At 53.3% G+C, this 23,442-nt stretch overlaps 1 protein-coding gene across 1 annotated transcript in view; it reads left to right on the top strand.

Moving 5' to 3' along the window:
- The window catches only part of NRDC (nardilysin convertase), an 86,568-nt gene that overhangs the window by 25,491 nt on the left and 37,635 nt on the right, over window positions 1-23,442 (top strand). Inside the window, exons 21-23 of the mRNA XM_075320570.1 lie at window positions 12,093-12,220; window positions 12,394-12,556; window positions 20,057-20,088. Of these exons, the coding sequence (XP_075176685.1) occupies window positions 12,093-12,220; window positions 12,394-12,556; window positions 20,057-20,088 (323 nt within the window). The remainder of the gene's footprint in view (window positions 1-12,092; window positions 12,221-12,393; window positions 12,557-20,056; window positions 20,089-23,442) is intronic.

Here is a 23,442-nt window from a genome sequence, read left to right as displayed (position 1 = left end):
CCGGGGACATCAGCGCTGCGGCGCTTGTGCCATGGCCTCATTCAGCTTCGCTGAAGCAGGCACACTTTTGGGAAACGGTCGCGCCGGCCACTGGGACTGCGGCGCGGCTGGCACTTGTGGTGCGCCGGGGACTTCAGCGCGGGCCGCGCTTTTACGGCGGCCGCGCTGATAACTCGAGTCCCCGGCTTTTGCGGCCTAGTTCCGTTCGTTCCCGCCCCCAGACCTGCCAGTCAGGAGAGGGGCGGGACGCTGGTCAGTGCATCAGCGCTGAGGGCTGGAGTCGTTTTTACATACTCCAGCCCTCACAATAGGCACAGAGGGGACACTGTTTCCCGCACTTTTGTTTGGGAACTCCCACGGACCGCCCCTCTCCACAGACGCCGGCAGCCATTCCTGCTGACACGCTGAGCTGCAGAGGGGAGCCGGGGAGACCCAGACAAGGAATTCTGCGCCTCTTACCCGCTATTCAGCGGGCGGTAAGCAGCCCTCAGGGCTCACCCCCTCTTGCGCCAGTAGTAATCTTAGTATTTTGTTCCTGCAAATACTTTGTACTGCATAGCGCTGGTCGCCCTTTGGCTATAGACTCTCTCACATTGCAGAGAGCCAACAGCATGTCGTCCACAAAACGCAAGGGTGCCAAGGCACAGACATTATATGCTTCCTGTACCGCATGTGGGACTTTTCTACCGGCAGGCTCCACTGACCCCCATTGTGTGCAGTGCTCGGCCCCTGCGGCACTTGCACAGTCGGGACCTCTGCTGGACGTGACCCAGGGTGTACCACCTGTGAATGCTGTCCAGGTGACAGGAACTGAGTTTACAGCTTTTGCTGACAGAATGTCTCTCGCTATGTCACAAATTCTTGACACATTGCGAGCTAGGCCTGTACTTCAGGCCACGGACACTGTGCAATCATTGCCCCCTGGTCCCCCTCAGCTGAATTACCTCCAAGCTCCGGGACGGGCACATACACCTCAGGGTGAAGACTCTGACTCGGACGATGGCCCCGGGCAGCCTAAGCGGGCTCGCTATGACGGGCCTTCACATTCATCTCAATGGTCAGGATCCCAGCGAGATGAATCTATGGGTGATGAGGCGGACGTAACTGATCAGGATTCTGATCCTGGGACCGCTCTCAATCTAGATACACCAGATGGTGACGCCATAGTTAATGATCTTATAGCGTCCATCAATAAGATGTTAAATATTTCCCCACCAGCTCCTCTTGTAGAGGAGTCAGCTTCGCAGCACGAGAGAATCCATTTCAGATATCCTAAGCGTACATTAAGCACTTTTCTGGACCACGCTGACTTTAGAGACGCAATCCAGAAACCCCACGCTTATCCGGAAAGGCGTTTTTCTAAACGGCTTAAAGATACACGCTATCCTTTTCCCCCTGAGGTGGTCAAGGGTTGGACCCAGTGTCCAAAAGTGGATCCTCCAATTTCCAGGCTTGCAGCTAGATCCTTGGTTGCAGTTGAAGATGGAGCGGCACTTAAAGATGCCACTGACAGGCAGATGGAGCTCTGGCTGAAATCCATCTATGAAGCGATTGGAGCGTCGTTAGCGCCATCTTTTGCTGCCGTATGGGCACTCCAAGCTATCTCAGCCGGGCTTGCGCAAGTCGACTCAGTCACACGTGCATTGCCCCGCAGGTAGCACCATTGACCTCGCAAATGGCGGCATTCGCGTCGTACGCGATTAATGCTGTTCTTGACGCTACAAGCCGCACGGCAGTGGCGTCAGCCAACTCCGTTGTTTTGCGTAGGGCCCTGTGGTTGAGACATTGGAAGGCAGATTCTCATTCCAAGAAGTGCTTAACCAATTTGCCTTTTTCTCGTGACCGATTGTTTGGAGAGCGTTTGGATGAAATCATCAAACACTCCAAGGGTAAGGACTCATCCTTACCGCAACACAGACAAAACAAACCCCAACAGAGGAAGGGTCAGTCTGGTTATCGGTCCTTTCGAGGACCGGGCAGGTCCCAATTCGCCTCGTCAAAAAAGACTCAAAAAGACCAGAGACGCTCAGATTCTTGGAGGTCTCAGTCACGCCCAAAAAGGACAGCCGGAGGAACCGTTGCCAAGACGGCGTCCTCCTGACTTGCAGTCTCCGATTCCCACACCCTCGGTCGGTGGGAGGCTTTCCCACTTTGGCGACATTTGGCTGTCACGCGTCAAAGACCGTTGGGTGAGGGATATTCTGTCTCACGGGTACAGGATAGAGTTCAGTTCTCGTCCGCCAACTCGTTTCTTCAGAACTTCTCCACCACCAGACCGAGCCGATGCGCTGTTGCAGGCGGTGGCCGCTCTAAAGGCGGAAGGAGTGGTGACCTCCGTCCCTCTTCAGGAACAAGGTCACGGTTTTTACTCCAATCTGTTTGTGGTCCCAAAAAAGGACGGATCGTATCGACCCGTCCTGGATCTAAAGTTGCTCAACAGACACGTAAAAGTCAGGAGGTTCCGGATGGAATCCCTACGCTCCGTCATAGCCTCAATGTCTCAAGGAGATTTTCTAGCATCAATAGATATCAAAGATGCGTATCTCCACGTGCCGATTGCGCCAGAGCATCAGCGTTTCCTACGCTTCGTCATACACGACGAACACCTGCAGTTCGTAGCGTTACCTTTCGGTCTGGCAACAGCCCCCCGGGTCTTCACCAAGGTCATGGCAGCAGTAGTAGCTGTTCTGCACTCGCAAGGTCACTCGGTCATCCCGTATCTAGACGACCTGCTTATAAAGGCACCCTCTCAAGAGGCATGCCAACACAGTCTGAAGGTGGCACTAGACACTCTCCAGAGTTTCGGGTGGATTATCAACTTTCCAAAGTCTCATCTAACCCCGACCCAATCTCTGACTTATCTTGGCATGGAGTTTCATACTCTCTCAGCGATAGTGAAGCTTCCACTGGACAAGCAGTGTTCGCTACGGACAGGAGTGCAATCTCTCCTTCAGAGCCAGTCGCACTCACTGAGGCGCCTCATGCATTTCCTAGGAAAGATGGTAGCAGCAATGGAGGCGGTCCCGTTCGCGCAGTTTCATCTGCGCCCTCTACAATGGGACATTCTACGCCAATGGGATGGGAAATCGACGTCCCTCGACAGGACTGTCTCCCTCTCTCAGACTGCCAAGGACTCTCTGCGTTGGTGGCTTCTCCCCACCTCATTGTCACAGGGAAAGTCGTTCCTTCCCCCGTCCTGGGCAGTGGTCACGACGGATGCGAGCCTATCAGGGTGGGGAGCGGTGTTTCTCCACCACAGGGCTCAGGGGACGTGGACTCAGGAAGAGTCCACCCTGCAGATCAATGTTCTGGAAATCAGAGCAATCTATCTTGCTCTGCGAGCCTTCCAACAATGGCTGGAAGGCAAGCAGATTCGGATTCAGTCGGACAATTCCACGGCGGTGGCGTACATCAACCACCAAGGGGGAACACGCAGTCGCCAAGCCTTTCAGGAAGTCCGGCGGATTTTGACGTGGGTGGAAAGCAAAGCGTCCACCATATCCGCAGTTCACATCCCAGGCGTGGAAAACTGGGAAGCAGACTTTCTCAGTCGCCAGGGCATGGACGCAGGAGAATGGTCCCTTCACCCGGACGTGTTTCAGCAGATCTGTTGCCGCTGGGGGACGCCGGACGTCGATCTGATGGCGTCACGGCACAACAACAAGGTCCCAGTTTTCATGGCACGGTCTCACGATCACCGAGCGCTGGCGGCAGACGCCTTGGTTCAGGATTGGTCGCAATTCCGACTCCCCTATGTGTTCCCACCTCTAGCATTGTTACCCAGAGTTCTCCGGAAAATCAGGTCCGACTGCCATCGAGCCATTCTCGTCGCTCCAGACTGGCCAAGAAGGTCGTGGTACCCGGATCTGTGGCATCTCACGGTAGGCCAACCGTGGGCACTACCAGACCGTCCAGATTTGCTGTCTCAAGGGCCGTTTTTCCATCTGAATTCTGCGGCCCTGAACCTGACTGTGTGGCCATTGAGTCCTGGATCCTAGCGGCCTCAGGTTTATCTCATGAAGTTGTTGCCACAATGAGACAGGCTAGAAAACCATCCTCAGCTAAGATCTATCACAGGACGTGGAAGATATTCTTAGCTTGGTGCTTGGCTCAAGGGTTTTCTCCCTGGCCATTTGCATTGCCAATTTTTCTTTCCTTCCTGCAGTCTGGGTTGGAAAAAGGTTTGTCGCTTAGCTCTCTTAAGGGTCAAGTCTCCGCGCTATCCGTATTCTTTCAGAAGCGCTTGGCACGGCTTTCTAAAGTACGCACGTTTCTCCAAGGAGTTTGTCATATCGTTCCTCCTTACAGACGGCCATTGGAACCCTGGGATCTAAACAAGGTTCTCATTGCTCTCCAGAAGCCGCCTTTCGAGCCTTTGAAAGAGGTTTCCCTTTCTCGGCTTTCACAAAAAGTAGTTTTTCTTGTGGCGGTCACGTCTCTTCGAAGAGTGTCCGAGCTAGCGGCGTTATCTTGCAAATCTCCCTTCCTGGTGTTTCACCAAGACAAGGTAGTACTGCGTCCAATTCCAGAGTTTTCTCCCAAGGTGGTTTCTTCCTTTCATCTCAATCAGGATATCACTTTGCCATCTTTGTGTCCGCATCCAGTTCACCAATTTGAAAAAGGTTTACATCTGTTGGACCTGGTGAGAGCACTCAGGATTTACATTTCTCGCACGGCGTCTCTACGCCGTTCTGATGCGCTCTTTGTCCTAGTCGCTGGTCAGCATAAGGGATCGCAAGCTTCCAAATCCACCCTGGCGCGGTGGATCAAGGAACCAATTCTTCACACATACCGTTCTGCTGGGCTTCCGATTCCATCTGGACTGAAGGCCCATTCTACCAGAGCCGTGGGTGCGTCCTGGGCATTGCGGCATCAGGCTACGGCTCAGCAGGTGTGCCAGGCGGCTACCTGGTCGAGTCTGCACACGTTTACCAAACACTATCAAGTGCATACCTACGCTTCGGCAGATGCCAGCCTAGGTAGACAGGTCCTTCAGGCGGCGGTGGCCCACCTGTAGGAAAGGGCTGTCTGACAGCCCGTTCATGTGGTATCTTTTTACCCACCCAGGGACTGCTTTTGGACGTCCCACTGTCTGGGTCTCCCAATTAGGAGCGAAAAAGAAGAAGGGAATTTTGTTTACTTACCGTAAATTCCTTTTCTTCTAGCTCCAATTGGGAGACCCAGCACCCGCCCTATTTGTTCTTAGGGTTTCGTTTTTCGGGTGCACATGTTGTTCATGTTGTTTCTTAAGTTCTCCGATCTTGTTATCGGATTGAATTTGTTTTTGAAACTGTTATTGGCTTTCCTCCTTCTTGCTTTGGTACTAAAACTGAGGAATCCGTACTCCTACGGGAGGGTGTATAGCCAGAAGGGGAGGGGCCTTACACTTTTAAGTGTAGTTCTTTGTGCGGCCTCCAGAGGCAGTAGCTATACACCCACTGTCTGGGTCTCCCAATTGGAGCTAGAAGAAAAGGAATTTACGGTAAGTAAACAAAATTCCCTTCTTTCTTCAGCGCTCTATTGGGAGACCCAGACGATTGGGGTATAGCTACTGCCCTCCGGAGGCCACACAAAGCACTACACTAAAAAGTGCAAGGCCCCTCCCCTTCTGGCTATACCCCCCCGTGGTATCACGGGTTCTCCAGTTTTCAAGCTTTGTGCGAAGGAGGTCAGACATCCATGCATAGCTCCACAGATTTTAGTCAGCAGTAGCTGCTGACTATTTCGGATGGAAGAAAAGAGGGCCCATATAGGGCCCCCAGCATGCTCCCTTCTCACCCGTTGATGGTGTTGTAAGGTTGAGGTACCTATTGCTGGTACGGAGGCTGGAGCCCACATGCTGCTTTCCTTCCACATCCCCCTGGGGGGCTCTGAGGAAGTGGGATCCTGCCGGCCTCAAAGCTCTGACGCCGGGCTCCATCCACAGACCCATTTGAACCTGCTGGATACGGAGCTGGAGTACCGTTCAGGGACATGGCCCTGCACCATTCAGGTACTCTGTGTCCCCGTACACACAGGCACAGCACACTCCAGACTTGCTGGGTGTGCTAGTGCGCCGGGGACAGTAAAGGGTTACAGTCACTGCAGCTTTGCTGAGTGACTTTGTGTTTTGGGAACTACCGCGCCGGACGCTCCGGGAGCGGCGGCGCGGCTGGGACTTGTAGTTCGCCGTGGACTGGGCGCCGACCGCGCTTTTACGGCGGCGGCGCTTATAAATCCAGTCCCCGGCTTCTGCGGCCTAGTGCCGCTTCGTTCCCGCCCCCTCCCTGTCACTCAGGGAAGGGGACAGACGCTGAGCACTCAGCAGCGCCGAGGGCTGGAGCCTTTTTACATGCTCCAGCCCTCTCACTGCACACTGTCGGACGCCGGATTCCCGCTCTGACTTGGGGCACGCCCACGGCCCGCCCCTCCTCACACGAGCTGGGGAAGACGCCGGCAGCCATTACTGCAGTCCGAGCTCGGACTTTCGGCACCAAGGCAGGACGGTGGCGATCATACACCCGCTTATAGGCGGGCGGTAAGAGGCACACATAGTGCTGACCACGATATAACTGCAGTGTGTACATGTGTTGTTTTTAACTGCATAGGTCGCTATATGCCCGCTTGGGGAGCGACACATCAGCAGCAGGTGTGCTAAGGCACAGGCTTTCTAGGCTGCTTGTATTGCACGACTGAGGTGTTCATTTGTGTTTATGCTTATATGCTATACACTGCACTGTACAGTCGCTAGTCTTAGCTATATTCTCCTGGAATGGCTAGACTACAGCAGCAGAAAACCAAGGGTGCTGGGGCACAGGTTTTTTTCTATGCTGCTTGTATTGCATGGGCTGCAGTGTGCATTTGTACTTGTGCTTGTATGCTATACATTGCACTGTAGGGTCACTCTTCTGGGCTATATTCCCCTAGATGACTAGTCTACAGCAGCAGAAGAGCAGGGGTGCCAGGGCACAGGCTTCTATGCTGCTTGTATTGCATGTGCTGCAGTGTTCATTTGTACTTGTGCTTGTATGCTATACATTGCACTGTATGGGCACTCTTCTGGGATATATTCCCCTAGATGACTAGTCTACAGCAGCAGAAGAGCAGGGGTGCCAGGGCACAGGCTTCTATGCTGCTTGTATTGCTTGTGCTGCAGTGTTCATTTGTACTTTATGCCTGTATGCTATACATTGCACTGTACGGTCACCAATCTTGGCTATATACTTCTAGATGGCTAGTCGGCAGCGGCAAAAAAGCAACACAGATTTCAGTGCTGTTTTTACTACATGGGATGCTGTTCATGACACCGTCCCATTGTGTGCATGCTCCCCTGTAGCACGTCGTCTGCCGGGGTCTCTAGCACTTCGTCTGCCGGGGCTCTACTAGTTGAGGCCAAAGAAACCTCCTGTCAACCCTGTCCATGGACAGGGACGGAGTAGTCATAATATAGAGACTTGCACCCATGGGCAATCTACTTGACCAAAAGGCAGCTCTTCAGGGCTTTGATACTGACATCGCTCTCAATCCGGATACACCGGGTGGTAACGCCATACGGAATGATCCTATACCGTCCATCAATGGAAGGTTGGATCTTTCTCCCTCAGCTCCCCCAGTGGAGATAGGAGACGAACAGGAGAAGTTCCTTTTCAGTATCTCACGCAGATATTGAGTATTTTTCTGGCCACGCTGACTTCAGAGAAGTAGTCCAGGAACACCACGCTTACCAGATAAGCGTCTTCTCCAAACGTTTTTAGGATACACGTTATTCCTTTTCCCCTGACGTGGTCAGCGCTGGACCCAGGGTCCAAAGGTGGATTCTCCAATCTCCAGGCTTGCATATAGAGCCATAGTTGCACTGGAGATGGGGCTTCACTTAAAGATGCCATTCACAGACAGATGGACTCTGGTTGAAATCTGTCTAGGAGGCTATCGGCGTGTCGGTTGCTCCGGCATCCACAGCCGTATAGGCAACCTAACCTTTTCAGCTGTTCTTGCGCAGCTGACCTTGAGCAGGGACATCTGTACCGCAGAGGCGTCCGTAACCCCGCAATGTCTGCACTGCGACTTACCCTGTTAATACTGTCCTAAAAGTACAGTCGAGGTTTCGGTCCTTCCCAAGCTCCGGCAGGTCCCAATTGTCCTCGTGCAAAAGGGCTACAAAACCTCAGACGGGCTCAGATTCCGGCCGGGCTCAATCTCGCCCAAGGAAGGCAGTCGGAGGAACCGCTACCAAGGCGGTCTCCTCAGGACTCTCAGCTCTCTCTCTCTCCGCATCCGCGGTTGATGGCAGACTCCCCCGCCTTTGGCGACATTTAGCTGCCACAGGTCACAGACCGGTGGGTGACGGACATTGTGCTCACGTGCACAGGACAGTGTTCTGTTCTCGTCCTCCGACTCCATTCTTCAGAACGGCCCCACCTCTCCACCGAGCAGATGCCCTGCTGCAGGCGGTGGACGCTCTAAGAGCAGAAGGAGTGGTGATCCCTGTCCCCCCTCAGGAACGAGGGCGAGGGTTTGTACTCCAATCTCTTTGTGGCTCCAAAGATGGACGGTTCCTTCCGTCCTGTTCTGGTCCTGAAACTGCTCAACGAGCATGCGAACGCCAGGCGGTTCCGGATGGGATCCCTCCGATCCGTCATTGCCTCAATGTCTCGAGGAGACTTCCTTGCCTCAACAGACATCAAAGATGCCTATCTCCACGTGCCAATTGCTACGGAGCACCAACGTTTTCTACGTTTTGTGATAGGAGACGAACATCTTCAGTTCGTAGCTCTGCCATTCAGTCTGGCGACAGCCCCACGGGTTTTCACCAAGGTCATGGCAGCAGTGGTAGCAGTCTTGCACTCTCAGGGACACCCGGTGATCCCGTACTTGGACGATCTACTCGTCAAAGCACCCTCCCTCGAGGCATGCCAACGCAGCCTGAATGTTACGCTGGAGACTCTCCAGACTTTCGGGTGGATCATCAATTTGGCAGGGTCAAATCTGTCTCCGACTCAATCACTAACGTATCTCGGCATGGAGTTTCACACTCTATCAGCGATAGTGAAGCTTCCGCTGAACCAGCAGCGTTCACTGCAGACAGAGGTGCAGTCTCTCCTTCAAGGCCAGTCGCACCCCTTAAGGCGCCTCATGCACTTCCTAAGGAAGATGGTGGCAGCCATCGAGGCAGTTCTCTTTGCGCAGTTTCATCTGCGCCAACGGCAATGGGACATTCTCCGCCAATGGGATGGGCAGTCAACCTCCCTGGACGGGAAGTCTCCCTTTCCCTGACGGCCGAGGACTCTCTGCAATAGTGGCTTATTCCCACCTCATTGTCATAGCCCCCATCCTGGGCAGTGGTCACGACAGATACGAGTCTGTCAGGGTGGGGAGCAGTTTGTCTCCGCCACATGGCTCAGGGGACGTGGACTCAGCAGGAGTCCACCCTTCAGATCGATGTTCTGGAAATCGGGGCAGGGTATCTTACCCTATTAGCTTTCCAGAAGTGGCTAGAAAGAGAGCAGATCCGAATCCAGTCGGACATCTCCACAGCGGTGGCATACATCAACCACCAAGGAGGGACACGCAGTCAGCAGCCTTCCAGGAAGTCCGGCGAATCCTCATGTGGGTGGAGGACACAGCATCCACCATATCCGCAGTTCACATCCCGGGCGTAGAAAACTGGGAAGCAGACTTCCTCAGTCGCCAGGGCATGGACGCGGGGGAATGGTCCCTTCACCCGGACGTGTTTTAGGAAATCTGTTGCCGCTGGGGGGTGCCGGACGTCGACCTAATGGCGTCTCGGCACACCAACAAGGTCCCGGCATTTATGGCACGATCGCGCGATCACAGAGCTCTGGCGGCAGACGCCTTAGTGCAAGATTGGTCGCAGTTCCGGCTCACATATGTGTTTCCACCTCTGGCACTCTTGCCCAGAGTACTGCGCAAAAATCAGATCCGATTGCAGCCGCGTCATACTCGTCGCACCAGACTGGCCGAGGAGAGCGTGGTACCCGGATCTGTGGCATCTCACGGTCGGCCGACCGGGGTCACTACCAGACCGACCAGACTTACTGTCTCAAGGGCCGTTTTCTCCATCGGAATTCTGCGGCCCTGAACCTGACTGTGTGGCCTTTGGGTCCTGGATCCTAGCGTCTTCAGGATTATCCCAAGGGGTCGTTGCCACCATGAGACAGGCTAGGAAGCCCACGTCTGCTAAGATCTACCACAGAACGTGGAAGATTTTCTTAATCTGGTGCTCTACTCAGGGAGTGTCTCCCTGGCCATTTGCATTGCCTACTTTTCTTTCCTTCCTACAATAGGAGTTAGAAAAGGGCTTGTCGCTAGACTCCCTCAAAGGGCAAGTCTCAGCACTATCCGTGTTTTTTCAGAAGCGTCTAGCACGTCTTTCTAAGGTGCGCACGTTCCCGCAGGGGGTTTGTCATATCGTACCCCCGTACAAGCGGCCGTTAGATCCATGGGATCTGAACAGGGTTCTAGTTGCTCTCCAGAAGCCGCCTTTCGAGCCTCTGAAGGAAGTTTCCTTTTCTCGCCTGTCACAGAAGGTGGCGTTTCTCGTTGCGATCACATCGCTTCGGCGAGTGTCTGAGCTGGCAGCTCTGTCATCCAAGGCTCCCTTCCTGGTGTTTCACCAGGACAAGGTAGTGCTGCGGATCATTCCGGAGTTTCTCCCTAAGGTCGTATCCTCGTTTCATCTTAATCAGGATATCTCCTTACCGTCCTTTTGCACTCATCCGGTTCACCGGTATGAGAATGATTTACGTTTGCTAGATCTGGTGAGAGCACTCAGAATCTACATTTCCCGCACGGCGCCCATACGCCGTTCCGATGCCCTTGTCGCTGGTACGCGCAAGAGGTTGCAGGCTTCTAAAGCCACCCTGGCTCGATGGATCAAAGAACCAATTCTGGAAGCCTACCGTTCTGCTGGGCTTCCGGTTCTTTCAGGGCTGAAAGCCCATTCAACCAGAGCCGTGGGTGCGTCCTGGGCGCTACGACACCAGGCTACGGCTCAACAAGTGTACCAGGCAGCTACCTGGTCGAGTCTGCACACTTTCACCAAACATTATCAGGTGCATACCTATGCTTAGGCGGATGCCAGCTTAGGTAGAAGAGTCCTGCAGGCGGCAGTGACATCCCCGTAGGGGAGGGCTGTTTTGCAGCTCTAACATGAGGTATCTCTTTACCCACCCAGGGACAGCTTTTGGACGTCCCAATCGTCTGGGTCTCCCAATAGAGCGCTGAAGAAGAAGGGAATTTTGTTACTTACCGTAAATTCCTTTTCTTCTAGCTCTTATTGGGAGACCCAGCACCCGCCCTGTTGTCCTTCGGGATTTCTTGGTTGTTTGCGGGTACACATGTTGTTCATGTTGAACGGTTTTTCAGTTCTCCGACGTTATTCGGAGTTAATTTGTTTAAACCAGTTATTGGCTTCCTCCTTCTTGCTTTGGCACTAAAACTGGAGAACCCGTGATACCACGGGGGGGTATAGCCAGAAGGGGAGGGGCCTTGCACTTTTTAGTGTAGTGCTTTGTGTGGCCTCCGGAGGGCAGTAGCTATACCCCAATCGTCTGGGTCTCCCAATAAGAGCTAGAAGAAAAGGAATTTACGGTAAGTAACAAAATTCCCTTCTTTGGGGGGAATGACACTTTAAAGACAACTTTACACATCCATGTACAAATGGAGATTTCCAGACCCTGCTGCAGATGTAATCCCTCAAAGTCACCAGTCTCCTATATGTTTAAAAGGCGGCTGAGCTTGAGTCGGGAGACCCTCGGCCGGGCCGGACGTCACAGTATGTACATGGACTGAGAACCTTGCACATGAGGTGTCCGTCTTCTATAGACAAGAATTTGGGCTCTGGTTGCAGGGATCTCATGGATTCTCATGGATTAGGCCCTTACCTTATTTTTGTGTAGTGCATTCTCATGAATGGTGGATCCAGCGATCAGCATCTTCTTCATTGTTCTTGGATAGTTGATGAGTTGTGATCCTGGGAGACCCCACGGCTCAATACTGGGCTCATTACATGAAATTAAATCCTACTTGTGATAAAAACAGAATTAGATTTGAATTACTGACGTCTTCCCTTCTTTCTTTTCCTCTTCGTGCAGCTTCTTTTTGAGTTGATCATTGATTACCTGGCCGACTTCACGGCTTCTTCTGACGTCTATGACATGATCACAGAACAGCTGAAAAAGACCTACTTCAACCTCCTAATCAAACCCGAGAAACTTGGAAAGTAAGTGCGTGCCATGTCCTCTAATGTGCCATGGCGTGTAAGACTGGTGTGGGACACGACTTTCCTGTCATTTTAGGATCGGCCTGTAGCGGTTGTTGTGTTACATGATGTGGCGCTTGGGCAGCGCAGCAGCCGTATATACACCGCGTTTTGACCTCTTTTCTCTCCTCCAGGGACGTTCGGCTCCTGATATTGGAACATAATCGCTGGTCTATGATAGAAAAGTACCACACGATTCACAAGGGCCTGACGCTGGAACAGCTGCTGTCATTTGTGGAGGAGTTCAAGTCTCGATTATACGTAGAGGGGTTGGTGCAGGGAAACTTCTCCAGTAAGGTGAGTGCACGGAGCTACTTTTCTTATACTTTTCACATATGAATCTTTATTCTTAACAGAGTGAATATTGATATTAGACAATGGAAGGCGGATGAGCAGTGCCCGGCCGGGGGCCACCGTCAGAAGACGGGGCAGGTCCTGAACTGAGCTTTCTTTTTCGCTCCATTGGGAGACCCAGACAATTGGGTGTATAGCTTCTGCCTCCGGAGGCCACACAAAGTATTACACTTAAAAGTGTAAAGCCCCTCCCCTTCTGCCTATACACCCCCCGTGCATCACGGGCTCCTCAGTTTTTATGCTTTGTGCGAAGGAGGCTGACATCCACGCATAGCTCCACATCTTAGTCAGCAGCAGCTGCTGACTATGTCGGATGGAAGAAAAGAGGGCCCATATAGGGCCCCCAGCATGCTCCCTTCTCACCCCACTCTTTGTCGGCGGTGTTGTTAAGGTTGAGGTACCCATTGCGGGTACAGAGGCTGGAGCCCACATGCTGTTTTCCTTCCCCATCCCTTAATGGGCTCTGGGTGAAGTGGGATCCTAATCGGTCTCCAGGCACATGAGACCGTGCTCCCTCCGCAGCCCCTGGGGAATCTGCTGGACAGGAGCCGAGTATCGACAGGGACAAGGCCCTGCTACTGTGAGGTACTCTGTGTCCCCATGGGGACCGCGCATAGAGCGCTGATGCCACACACACTGCAGCACTGCTGGGTGTGTTAGTGCGCCGGGGACTACCGCGACGGCCGCGCTGTGAGGTACTCTGTGTCCCCGTGGGAACCGCGCATGGAGCGCTGGTGGCCATATACACTTCAGCACTGCTGGGTGTGTTTGTGCGCCGGGGACTACCGCGCCGACCGCGCTTATATGCCGGCCGCGCTTATAACTTTAGTCCCCGGCTTTTGCGGCCTAGTATCGCATATTCCCGCCCCCAGGCCTGCCAGTCAGGGGAAGGGCGGGACGCTGCACAGGACGTTAGTGCTGAGGGTTGGAGCATACTTTGTATCCTCCTCCCCCCTCATACAGCACACTGGGGCTCCAGATTCCCGCACTTTCTAGGGCACGCCCACGGCCCCCTCCTCCCCACAGAACGCCGGCAGCCATTCCCGTCAGCACTTCTAACGCTGGAGAGGAGAGACAACAGGCTCTGGGAGGCCCATGCAGGGATTCTGGTGATCGCACAACCGCTTTGAGCGGTCGGTAAGCAGCACCTGAGGTGCTGGCCCCACTGAGTGCAGAAGTGTACATATATATATATATGCTTATATGCTATACATTTACACTGTACTGCCGCACTGTTGATTTTTGGCTATATACCCTCCTGGATTGTACTCAGAGGAGACAACAGCATGTCGTCTGCAAATAGCAAGGGTGCCAAAGCACAGGCTTACTTTGCAACCTGTACCTCATGTGCGGCTATACTACCGGCAGGTTCCACGGACCCTCATTGTGTGCAATGCTCGGCCCCTGTGGCACTTACTCAGCCGGAGCCTCTGCTACTGGTGGCCCAGGTGGAACCACCTGCTACCACTGTCCAGGTGACAGGGACGGAGTTTGCAGTGTTTGCTGACAAACTGTCTGAGAGTATGGATAAATGGTCTGCTAGGATACTAGAAGCCTTACAGTCCAGACCGGTGACTCAGGTCCCGGGCACTGTTCAATCATTGACCCCAGGCCCCCCTCAATTGGAGCTGCAAAGTGCTCCTGGGGTGAACCATGGGTCCCAGGGTGAGGTCTCTGACATGGACCGCAGTCCCAGGCCGCCTAAGCGGGGTCGCTGGGAAATTCACTCGACTTCATCACACTATTCAGGGTCTCAGCAGGAGGACTCTCTGGATGATGATGCGGAGGTAGCAGATCAGGATTCTGATCCTGAGGCCGCTCTCAACCTAGATACACCTGATGGTGACGCCATAGTGAATGACCTTATAGCAACCATCAATCAGGTGTTGGATATTTCTCCACCAGCTCCTACAATTGAGGAGTCAGCTTCTCAGCAGGAGAAATTCCGTTTCAGGTCTCCCAAGCGTACTTTGAGTATGTTTCTGGATCACTCTGACTTCAGAGACGCAGTCCAGAAACACCGAGCTTGTCCAGATAAGCGTTTTTCCAAGCGCCTTAAGGATACACGTTATCCCTTCCCCCCTGACGTTGTCAAGGGCTGGGCTCAGTGTCCTAAGGTGGATCCTCCTGTCTCCAGACTGGCGGCTAGATCCATAGTTGCAGTGGAAGATGGGGCTTCACTCAAAGATGCCACTGACAGACAGATGGAACTATGGTTGAAATCCATCTATGAAGCTATCGGCGCGTCTTTTGCTCCAGCATTCGCAGCCGTATGGGCACTCCAAGCTATCTCAGCTTGTCATGCGCAGATTAATGCAGTCACACGTTCATCTGCCCCGCAAGTGGTGTCCTTAACCTCTCAGGCGTCGGCGTTTGCGTCCTACGCCATTAACGCTGTCCTGGACTCTACGAGCCGTACGGCGGTAGCATCCGCCAATTCGGTGGCAGTCCGCAGGGCCATGTGGCTACGTGAATGGAAGGCAGACTCTGCTTCCAAAAAGTTCCTGACCGGGTTGCCATTTTCTGGCGACCGCCTGTTTGGTGAGAGATTGGATGAAATCATTAAACAATCCAAGGGAAAGGATTCATCCTTACCCCAGTCCAAACCAAACAGACCTCAACCACGGAAGGTACAATCCAGGTTTCGGTCCTTTCGGCCCGCGGGCAGGTCTCAGTTCGCCTCGTCCAAAAGGCCTCAAAAGGATCAGAGAAACTCCGATTCATGGCGGTCCAAGTCACGTCCTAAAAAGACCGCCGGAGGAACCGCTCCCAAGGCGGCCTCCTCATGACTTTCGGCCTCCTCACTCCGCATCCTCGGTCGGTGGCAGGCTTTCCCGCTTTTGCGACGCCTGGCTGCCAAAGGTAAAAGACCGATGGGTGAGAGACATTCTATCCCACGGTTACAGGATAGAGCTCAGCTCTCGTCCTCCGACTCGGTTTTTCAGAACATCTCCGCCCCCCGAGAGAGCCGATGTTCTTCTTCAGGCGGTGTGCACTCTGAAGGCGGAAGGGGTGGTGATCCCTGTGCCTCTTCAGCAACAGGGTCACGGTTTTTACTCCAACTTGTTTGTGGTACCGAAAAAGGACGGATCCTTCCGTCCTGTTCTGGACCTAAAACTGCTCAACAAACACGTAAAAACCAGGCGGTTCCGGATGGAATCGCTCCGCTCCGTCATCGCCTCAATGTCCCAAGGAGATTTCCTAGCATCAATCGACATCAAAGATGCTTATCTCCACGTACCAATTGCACCAGAGCATCAGCGCTTCCTGCATTTCGCCATAGGAGACGAACACCTTCAGTTCGTGGCACTACCTTTCGGCCTGGCGACAGCCCCACGGGTCTTCACCAAGGTCATGGCAGCAGTGGTAGCAGTCCTACACTCTCAGGGACACTCGGTGATCCCTTACTTAGACGATCTGCTTGTCAAGGCACCCACTCAAGTGGCATGCCAACACAGCCTGAACATTGCTCTGGAGACTCTCCAGAGTTTCGGGTGGATCATCAATTTTCCAAAGTCAAATCTGACACCGGCCCAATCTCTGACATATCTTGGCATGGAGTTTCATACTCTTCCAGCGATAGTGAAGCTTCCGCTGGACAAACAGCGTTCACTACAGACAGGGGTGCGATCTCTCCTTCAAGGCCAGTCACATCCCCTGAGGCGCCTCATGCACTTCCTAGGGAAGATGGTAGCAGCAATGGAGGCAGTTCCTTTTGCGCAGTTTCATCTGCGTCCTCTTCAATGGGACATTCTCCGAAAATGGGACAGGAAGTCGACGTCCCTCGACAGGAACGTCTCCCTTTCACGGGCCTCCAAGGCTTCCCTTCAGTGGTGGCTTCTCCCCACTTCTCTGTCGGGGGGAAATCCTTCCTTCCCCCATCATGGGCTGTGGTCACGACGGACGCGAGCCTGTCAGGGTGGGGAGCGGTTTTTCTCCACCACAGGGCTCAGGGAACCTGGACTCCGACAGAGTCCTCCCTTCAGATCAATGTTCTGGAGATAAGGGCAGTGTATCTTGCCCTAAAGGCGTTCCAGCCGTGGCTGGAAGGCCAGCAGATCTGAATTCAGTCGGACAACTCCACAGCGGTGGCATACATCAACCACCAAGGGGGAACACGCAGTCGGCAAGCCTTCCAGGAAGTCCGGCGGATTCTTATGTGGGTGGAAGCCACGGCCTCCACCATATCCGCAGTTCACATCCCGGGCGTAGAAAACTGGGAAGCAGACTTTCTCAGCCGCCAGGGCATGGACGCAGGGGAATGGTCCCTTCACCCGGACGTGTTTCAGGAGATCTGTTGCCGCTGGGGGATGCCGGACGTCGACCTAATGGCGTCACGGCACAACAACAAGGTCCCAACATTCATGGCACGGTCTCAAGATCACAGAGCTCTGGCGGCAGACGCCTTAGTTCAGGATTGGTCGCAGTTTCAGCTCCCTTATGTGTTTCCTCCTCTGGCACTGTTGCCCAGAGTGTTACGCAAGATCAGGTCCGACTGTCGCCGCGCCATCCTCGTCGCTCCAGACTGGCCAAGGAGGTCGTGGTACCCAGATCTGTGGCATCTCACGGTGGGTCAACCGTGGGCACTACCAGACCGACCAGACTTGCTGTCTCAAGGGCCGTTTTTCCATCTGAATTCTGCGGCCCTCAACCTGACTGTGTGGCCATTGAGTCCTGGATCCTAGCGTCTTCAGGATTATCTCAAGAGGTCATTGCCACTATGAGACAGGCTAGGAAACCAACGTCCGCCAAGATCTACCACAGGACGTGGAGGATATTCCTATCTTGGTGCTCTGATCAGGGTTTTTCTCCCTGGCCATTTGCCTTGCCCACTTTTTTTTCCTTCCTTCAATCAGGATTGGAAAAAGGGTTGTCGCTCGGCTCTCTTAAGGGACAAGTCTCAGCGCTCTCTGTGTTTTTTCAGAAGCGCCTGGCCAGACTTCCACAGGTACGCACGTTCCTGCAGGGGGTTTGTCACATAGTCCCTCCTTACAAGCGGCAGTTAGAACCCTGGGATCTGAACAGGGTGCTGATGGCTCTTCAGAAACCACCATTCGAGCCAATGAAGGATATTTCTCTTTCACGCCTTTCACAGAAAGTGGTTTTCCTAGTAGCAGTCACATCACTTCGGAGAGTGTCTGAGCTAGCAGCGCTGTCATGCAAAGCCCCTTTCCTGGTGTTTCACCAGGACAAGGTGGTTCTGCGTCCGGTTCCGGAATTTCTACCTAAGGTGGTATCCCCCTTTCATCTCAATCAGGATATCTCCTTACCCTCTTTTTGTCCTCATCCAGTTCACCAGTGTGAAAAGGATCTGCACTTGTTAGATCTGGTGAGAGCACTCAGACTCTACATTTCTCGTACGGCGCCCCTGCGCCGTTCGGATGCACTCTTTGTCCTTGTCGCTGGCCAGCGTAAGGGGTCACAGGCTTCGAAGTCAACCCTGGCTCGGTGGATCAAGGAACCAATTCTCGAAGCTTATCGATCTTCTGGGCTTCCGGTTCCCTCTGGGCTGAAAGCCCATTCTACCAGAGCCGTGGGTGCGTCCTGGGCTTTGCGGCACCAGGCTACGGCTCAGCAGGTGTGTCAGGCGGCTACCTGGTCGAGCCTGCACACTTTCACGAAACACTATCAGGTGCATACCTATGCTTCGGCGGATGCCAGCCTAGGTAGGCAAGTCCTTCAGGCGGCGGTTGCCCACCTGTAGGAAAGGGCCGTGGTACGGCTCTATTACGAGGTATTATTTTACCCACCCAGGGACTGCTTTTGGACGTCCCAATTGTCTGGGTCTCCCAATGGAGCGAAAAAGAAGGGAATTTTGTTTACTTACCGTAAATTCCTTTTCTTCTAGCTCCAATTGGGAGACCCAGCACCCGCCCCTGTTCCCTTCAGGCTGTTGTTCTTTGTGTACACATGTTGTTCATGTTGAATGGTTTCAGTTCTCCGAAATTCCTTCGGATTGAATTTACTTTAAACCAATTTATAACTTTTACTCCTTCTTGCTTTTGCACCAAAACTGAGGAGCCCGTGATGCACGGGGGGTGTATAGGCAGAAGGGGAGGGGCTTTACACTTTTAAGTGTAATACTTTGTGTGGCCTCCGGAGGCAGAAGCTATACACCCAATTGTCTGGGTCTCCCAATTGGAGCTAGAAGAAAAGGAATTTACGGTAAGTAAACAAAATTCCCTTCTTTACGGCTGCCTTCTGCTGCTGCCGGGAACAGCTCAAGAACAGAACAGCTGATAGGCAGGGGTGCCGGATCCTAGCCAATCAGACATTGATGACCGATCCTAAGGGGTACTTTGCACGTTGCAACATCGCTAGCATCGGCTAGCGATGCCGAGCGCAATAGTACCCGCCCCCGTCGCACATGCGATATCTTGTGATAGCTGCCGTAGCGAACATTATCTCTACGGCAGGGTCACACGCACTTACCTGCCCTGCGACATCGCTCTGGCCGGCGACCCGCCTCCTTCCTAAGGGGGAGGGTCATGCGGCGTCACAGCGACGTCACACGGCAGGCGGCCAATAGAAGCAGAGGGGCGGAGATGAGCGGGACATAAACATCCTGCCCACCTCTTTCCTTCCGCATAGCCGGTGGAGGCAGGTAAGGAGATGTTCGTCGCTCCTGCGGCTTCACACACAGCAATGTGTGCTGCCGCAGGAACGAGGAACAACATTGTATCTCCTATTGGTGTGACATTATGAAAATGACCGACGCTACACAGATCACGGATTTACGACGCTTTTGCGATCGTTTATCGGCGCATCTAGGCTTTACACGTTGCGACGTCGTTACCGGCACCGGATGTGCGTCACTTTCGATTTGACCCCGACTATATCGCAGTAGCGATGTTGCAACGTCCAAAGTACCCCTAAGGATAAGCCATCAGTGTAAAGTAGTGGAAGATCTCTTCAAACATTTTTAACCAATTATTTTTTTACAATAACTTCAAATTAAAAAAGTGTTCACTAAAGGCTGCTTTACACGCTACGATATCGCTAGCGGGCGTACCCGCCCCCATCGTTTGTGCATCACGGCGACGTCACCCGGCAGGCGTCCAACAGAAGCGGAGGGGCAGAGAGCAGCCGCATAAAAGACACGCCCACCTCGTTGTCGGAGGACGCAGGTAAGGTGGTGTTCGTCGTTCCCAGGGTGTCACACGTAGCGATGTGCGCTGCCTCAGGAACGACGAACAACCAGCGTCCACAACGACCGAGTTTTTGAAAATGAACGACGTATCAACGATTAGGTGAGTATTTTTGATCGTTAACACTCGCTTCTAGCTGTTACACGCAACGACGTCGCTAACGACGCTATATATAGTGGTATCCGTAACCTTTTTTGATGATTTGTAATTCATGGGTTCCTTGCCCCTCAGTTTTTTCTTTATATAATTATATATTTTTTCTAATTCTCTTCTTTTATATACTTGTTTCATCCAGGAGTCTGCAGAGTTTCTGAATTATGTAAGAAGGTGAGACTATAACTGTGACCTGTCATTTCTGAACTCGCCTTTCTGCGACTAATGTAGGATTTTTAAGAATAGTTGATTGCACGACCGGATCATTACAATGTATTGTCGGTGATTGCTCTGTGATGGTTCTGCCATTCGGACCTTCATTAACGCCTAGAATGGGGGCTTGGCTCTTCTCCTCAGACTATATCCACATACAACCCCTGGCAAAAATTCTGGCCTCTCCTGCCTCTGAGGATGTTCATTCAGTTGTGTCACGAACCACCAGGGGGGGTCACTCAGAACTCCCCCGTGCTGGCCACCAATGTCACGATCGGGGGGTAACAAGCAGGAGTCACCCCTCCTTTATACCTCCCGACCGACAGACAGAGCATGTGACGCGCTCTCTAGCGGCCCTCTTATAGTCAGGCCAATTATGGAATTGCCCGACAATAAGCAAGGATGCCGCTATACTACTTATGCCGATTATTGAAGGGTCCCCGGTGAGAGTAGGGTATATATTCCCCCGACCTCCGCGGGCGGAATATATAAAATCTTCCCGAATCTCACTGGCCTCCCCACAATAATCCTTGGCACACACTCGCTGCCACCAACCGCTTCACGGTAACTATTAGCCGAACACACAGACGTGGGATTCAAGATCGAGATAACAGAACAGCCCAAGATTAATTATATAATTTAATCAGCCTAAAGCACACTAGAAACTACAATATATACAATAGGGGATCTACAGAATATACAGTTATGTCAGAGTACAGTTACAATCAAAGCATGGTTTACAAACAGGCATACACAGTTCCAGCAGTTACCTTGTGCGTCTGGCCACAGGGGGGCGCTGTAGACCAGGTTTCCAGGATCTCCCTCACAGGTCTTCCCTGACCAGACCCCCGAGCAAAAGAACACTGGGAAATGGCCGAAGTAGGGTTATCAACCTGGGCAAATCCAGGTCCCCTCCTACCTTAGTGACCTCACAGGGAAGCACTGCCACTCCCCCTGCATTGAGTCAGAGTAATATCCCAGAAGGGGCTATTACCTGCAACTCCGGACTGGGAGGTCCGATCGGGATGGTTCTGGTGCCATCAGATCCGCCCGGGTCCCCTCTGCATTTTGAGTCCAAGCACGACTCATTTACCGGACTCCTACTAGCAGTGCTCTATATCTCGCCGCCCCAGGGTGCCACATAGATGTCGAAGATATGCACAGATTCGGCTTGAAGTCCCGATTCTAACGATGTACGGGGTGTATGGCTGAGACGCACGGTAATATCATAACTGGGTATGATATTACGGAGCCAGCAGTATGCTCTCCTGCGGGGACTAGCTACTTTTGGTTTTGCTAGGTCCCTGCCCACTCTCTTTGATGAGTGGACACAGCTCTTCCTCTCTCTCTTTGTTTCTTCAGCGCTCTATTGGGAGACCCAGACGATTGGGGTATAGCTACTGCCCTCCGGAGGCCACACAAAGCACTACACTAAAAAGTGCAAGGCCCCTCCCCTTCTGGCTATACCCCCCCGTGGTATCACGGGTTCTCCAGTTTTCAAGCTTTGTGCGAAGGAGGTCAGACATCCACGCATAGCTCCACAGATTTTAGTCAGCAGCAGCTGCTGACTATTTCGGATGGAAGAAAAGAGGGCCCATATAGGGCCCCCAGCATGCTCCCTTCTCACCCGTGGATGGTGTTGTAAGGTTGAGGTACCTATTGCTGGTACAGGGGCTGGAGCCCCACATGCTGTTTTCCTTCCACATCCCCTTGTAGGGCTCTGTGGAAGTGGGATCCTGCCGGCCTCTAAGCTCTGACGCCGGGCTCCATCCACAGACCCAGTTGAACCTGATGGATATGGAGCAGGAGTACAATCAGGGACATGGCCCTGCATCATACAGGTACTCTGTGTCCCCGGCAGGCACAGACACACTCCGGGCTGGCTGGGTGTTGTAGTGCGCCGGGGACCGTAACGATTGAGTTGGTGTTCCTGCAGTTTACTGGGGGACTTTTGTGTTGTGGGAACGCAGCGCCGACCCCCACTGGACCGGCGGCGCTGCTGTGACTTGTAGTGCGCCGGGGACACGCCGACCGCGCTTTTACGGCGGCGGCGTTTATAAATCCAGTCCCCGGCTTTTGCGGCCTAGCTCCGCTTCGTTCCCGCCCCCACCCTGTCAATCAGGGTAGGGGAGAGACGCTGTTTCGCAGCAGCGACGAGGGCTGGAGCCTGATTTACATGCTCCAGCCCTCTCACTAGGCACAGAGGGAAGCAGGCTTCCCGCTCTTAGCCAGGAACGCCCAGGGCCCGCCCCCCCTCCTCTCCCAGGACGCCGGCAGCCATTACATGCAGTCTGGCTAGAGGAAGGACGCAAGGCTCTGGGAGACCTGGACTAGGGGGCTTTTGGCGACCACACACCCGCTCTTAAGCGGGCGGTAAGCGGCATTTCAGCTGGCCCCTCTAGTGCCTCAGTGTGTATTGGTGTACTGTGTCACCAGATATATATATTTATTTATTTCTTGCACTGTGAGGTCGCTTCCTGGCTGGATACCCCAGATCGCTCTGAGGAGGCAGCAACATGTCATCCACAAAACGCAAGGCTGCCAAGGCTAGGGCTGTGTACACTGCGTGTGCTGCATGTGGGGCTGCTCTACCAGCAGGTTCCAAAGACCCCCATTGTGTGCAATGCTCAGATCCGGTGCTGCTTCGCCAGCCGGAGTCCGGAGGGGTAGTGACCCAGGCTGAGACGCTTGTAAGTCCTGCCCCGGTGTCAGGGACAGACTTTGCAGTTTTTGCTGATGGAATGTCTGTGACTATGGCAAAGATCCTTGAAACTTTGCAATCCATGACTGGGGCTCAGTCTATGGACACGGCGAGGTCTCTGTCCGCTAATCCCCCTCAGTTGGAATTAATCCAGACTGCAAGGGGGTCCCCGGCTTCCCAGGCTGAGTATTATGACTCAGATGATAGCCCCAGCCACCCTAAGCGAGCTCGCTGGGACAGACCCTCAACGTCATCACACTGCTCAGGGTCTCAGCGCAATCAGTCGCCCTGTGATGCGTCTGAAGAGAGTGATCAGGAGTCTTATCCTGGAACCCCTCTCAATCTGGATACCCCGGATGGGGACGCCATGGTAAACGAGCTTATCTCAGCCATCAATAGACTGTTGGATATTTCTCCCCCAGCTCCTTCTGCAGAGGAGGCAGCTGCAGAGCAGGAGAAGTTTCGTTTCCTCTATCCCAAGCGTAAATTGAGTGCTTTCTTGGATCACTCTGACTTCAGAGAGTCAATCCAGAAACACGACGCTCATCCAGAAAGGCGTTTCTCTAAACGTTCTAAGGATACACGTTTTCCTTTCCCCCCTGATGTGGTCAAGC

This window comes from Anomaloglossus baeobatrachus, chromosome 8 (assembly GCF_048569485.1).
Source record: "Anomaloglossus baeobatrachus isolate aAnoBae1 chromosome 8, aAnoBae1.hap1, whole genome shotgun sequence".
Classification (NCBI taxonomy): Eukaryota; Metazoa; Chordata; class Amphibia; order Anura; family Aromobatidae; genus Anomaloglossus; species Anomaloglossus baeobatrachus.
Note: the sequence above shows the minus strand (reverse complement) of the source record. Positions and strands in the feature narration are given on the sequence as shown.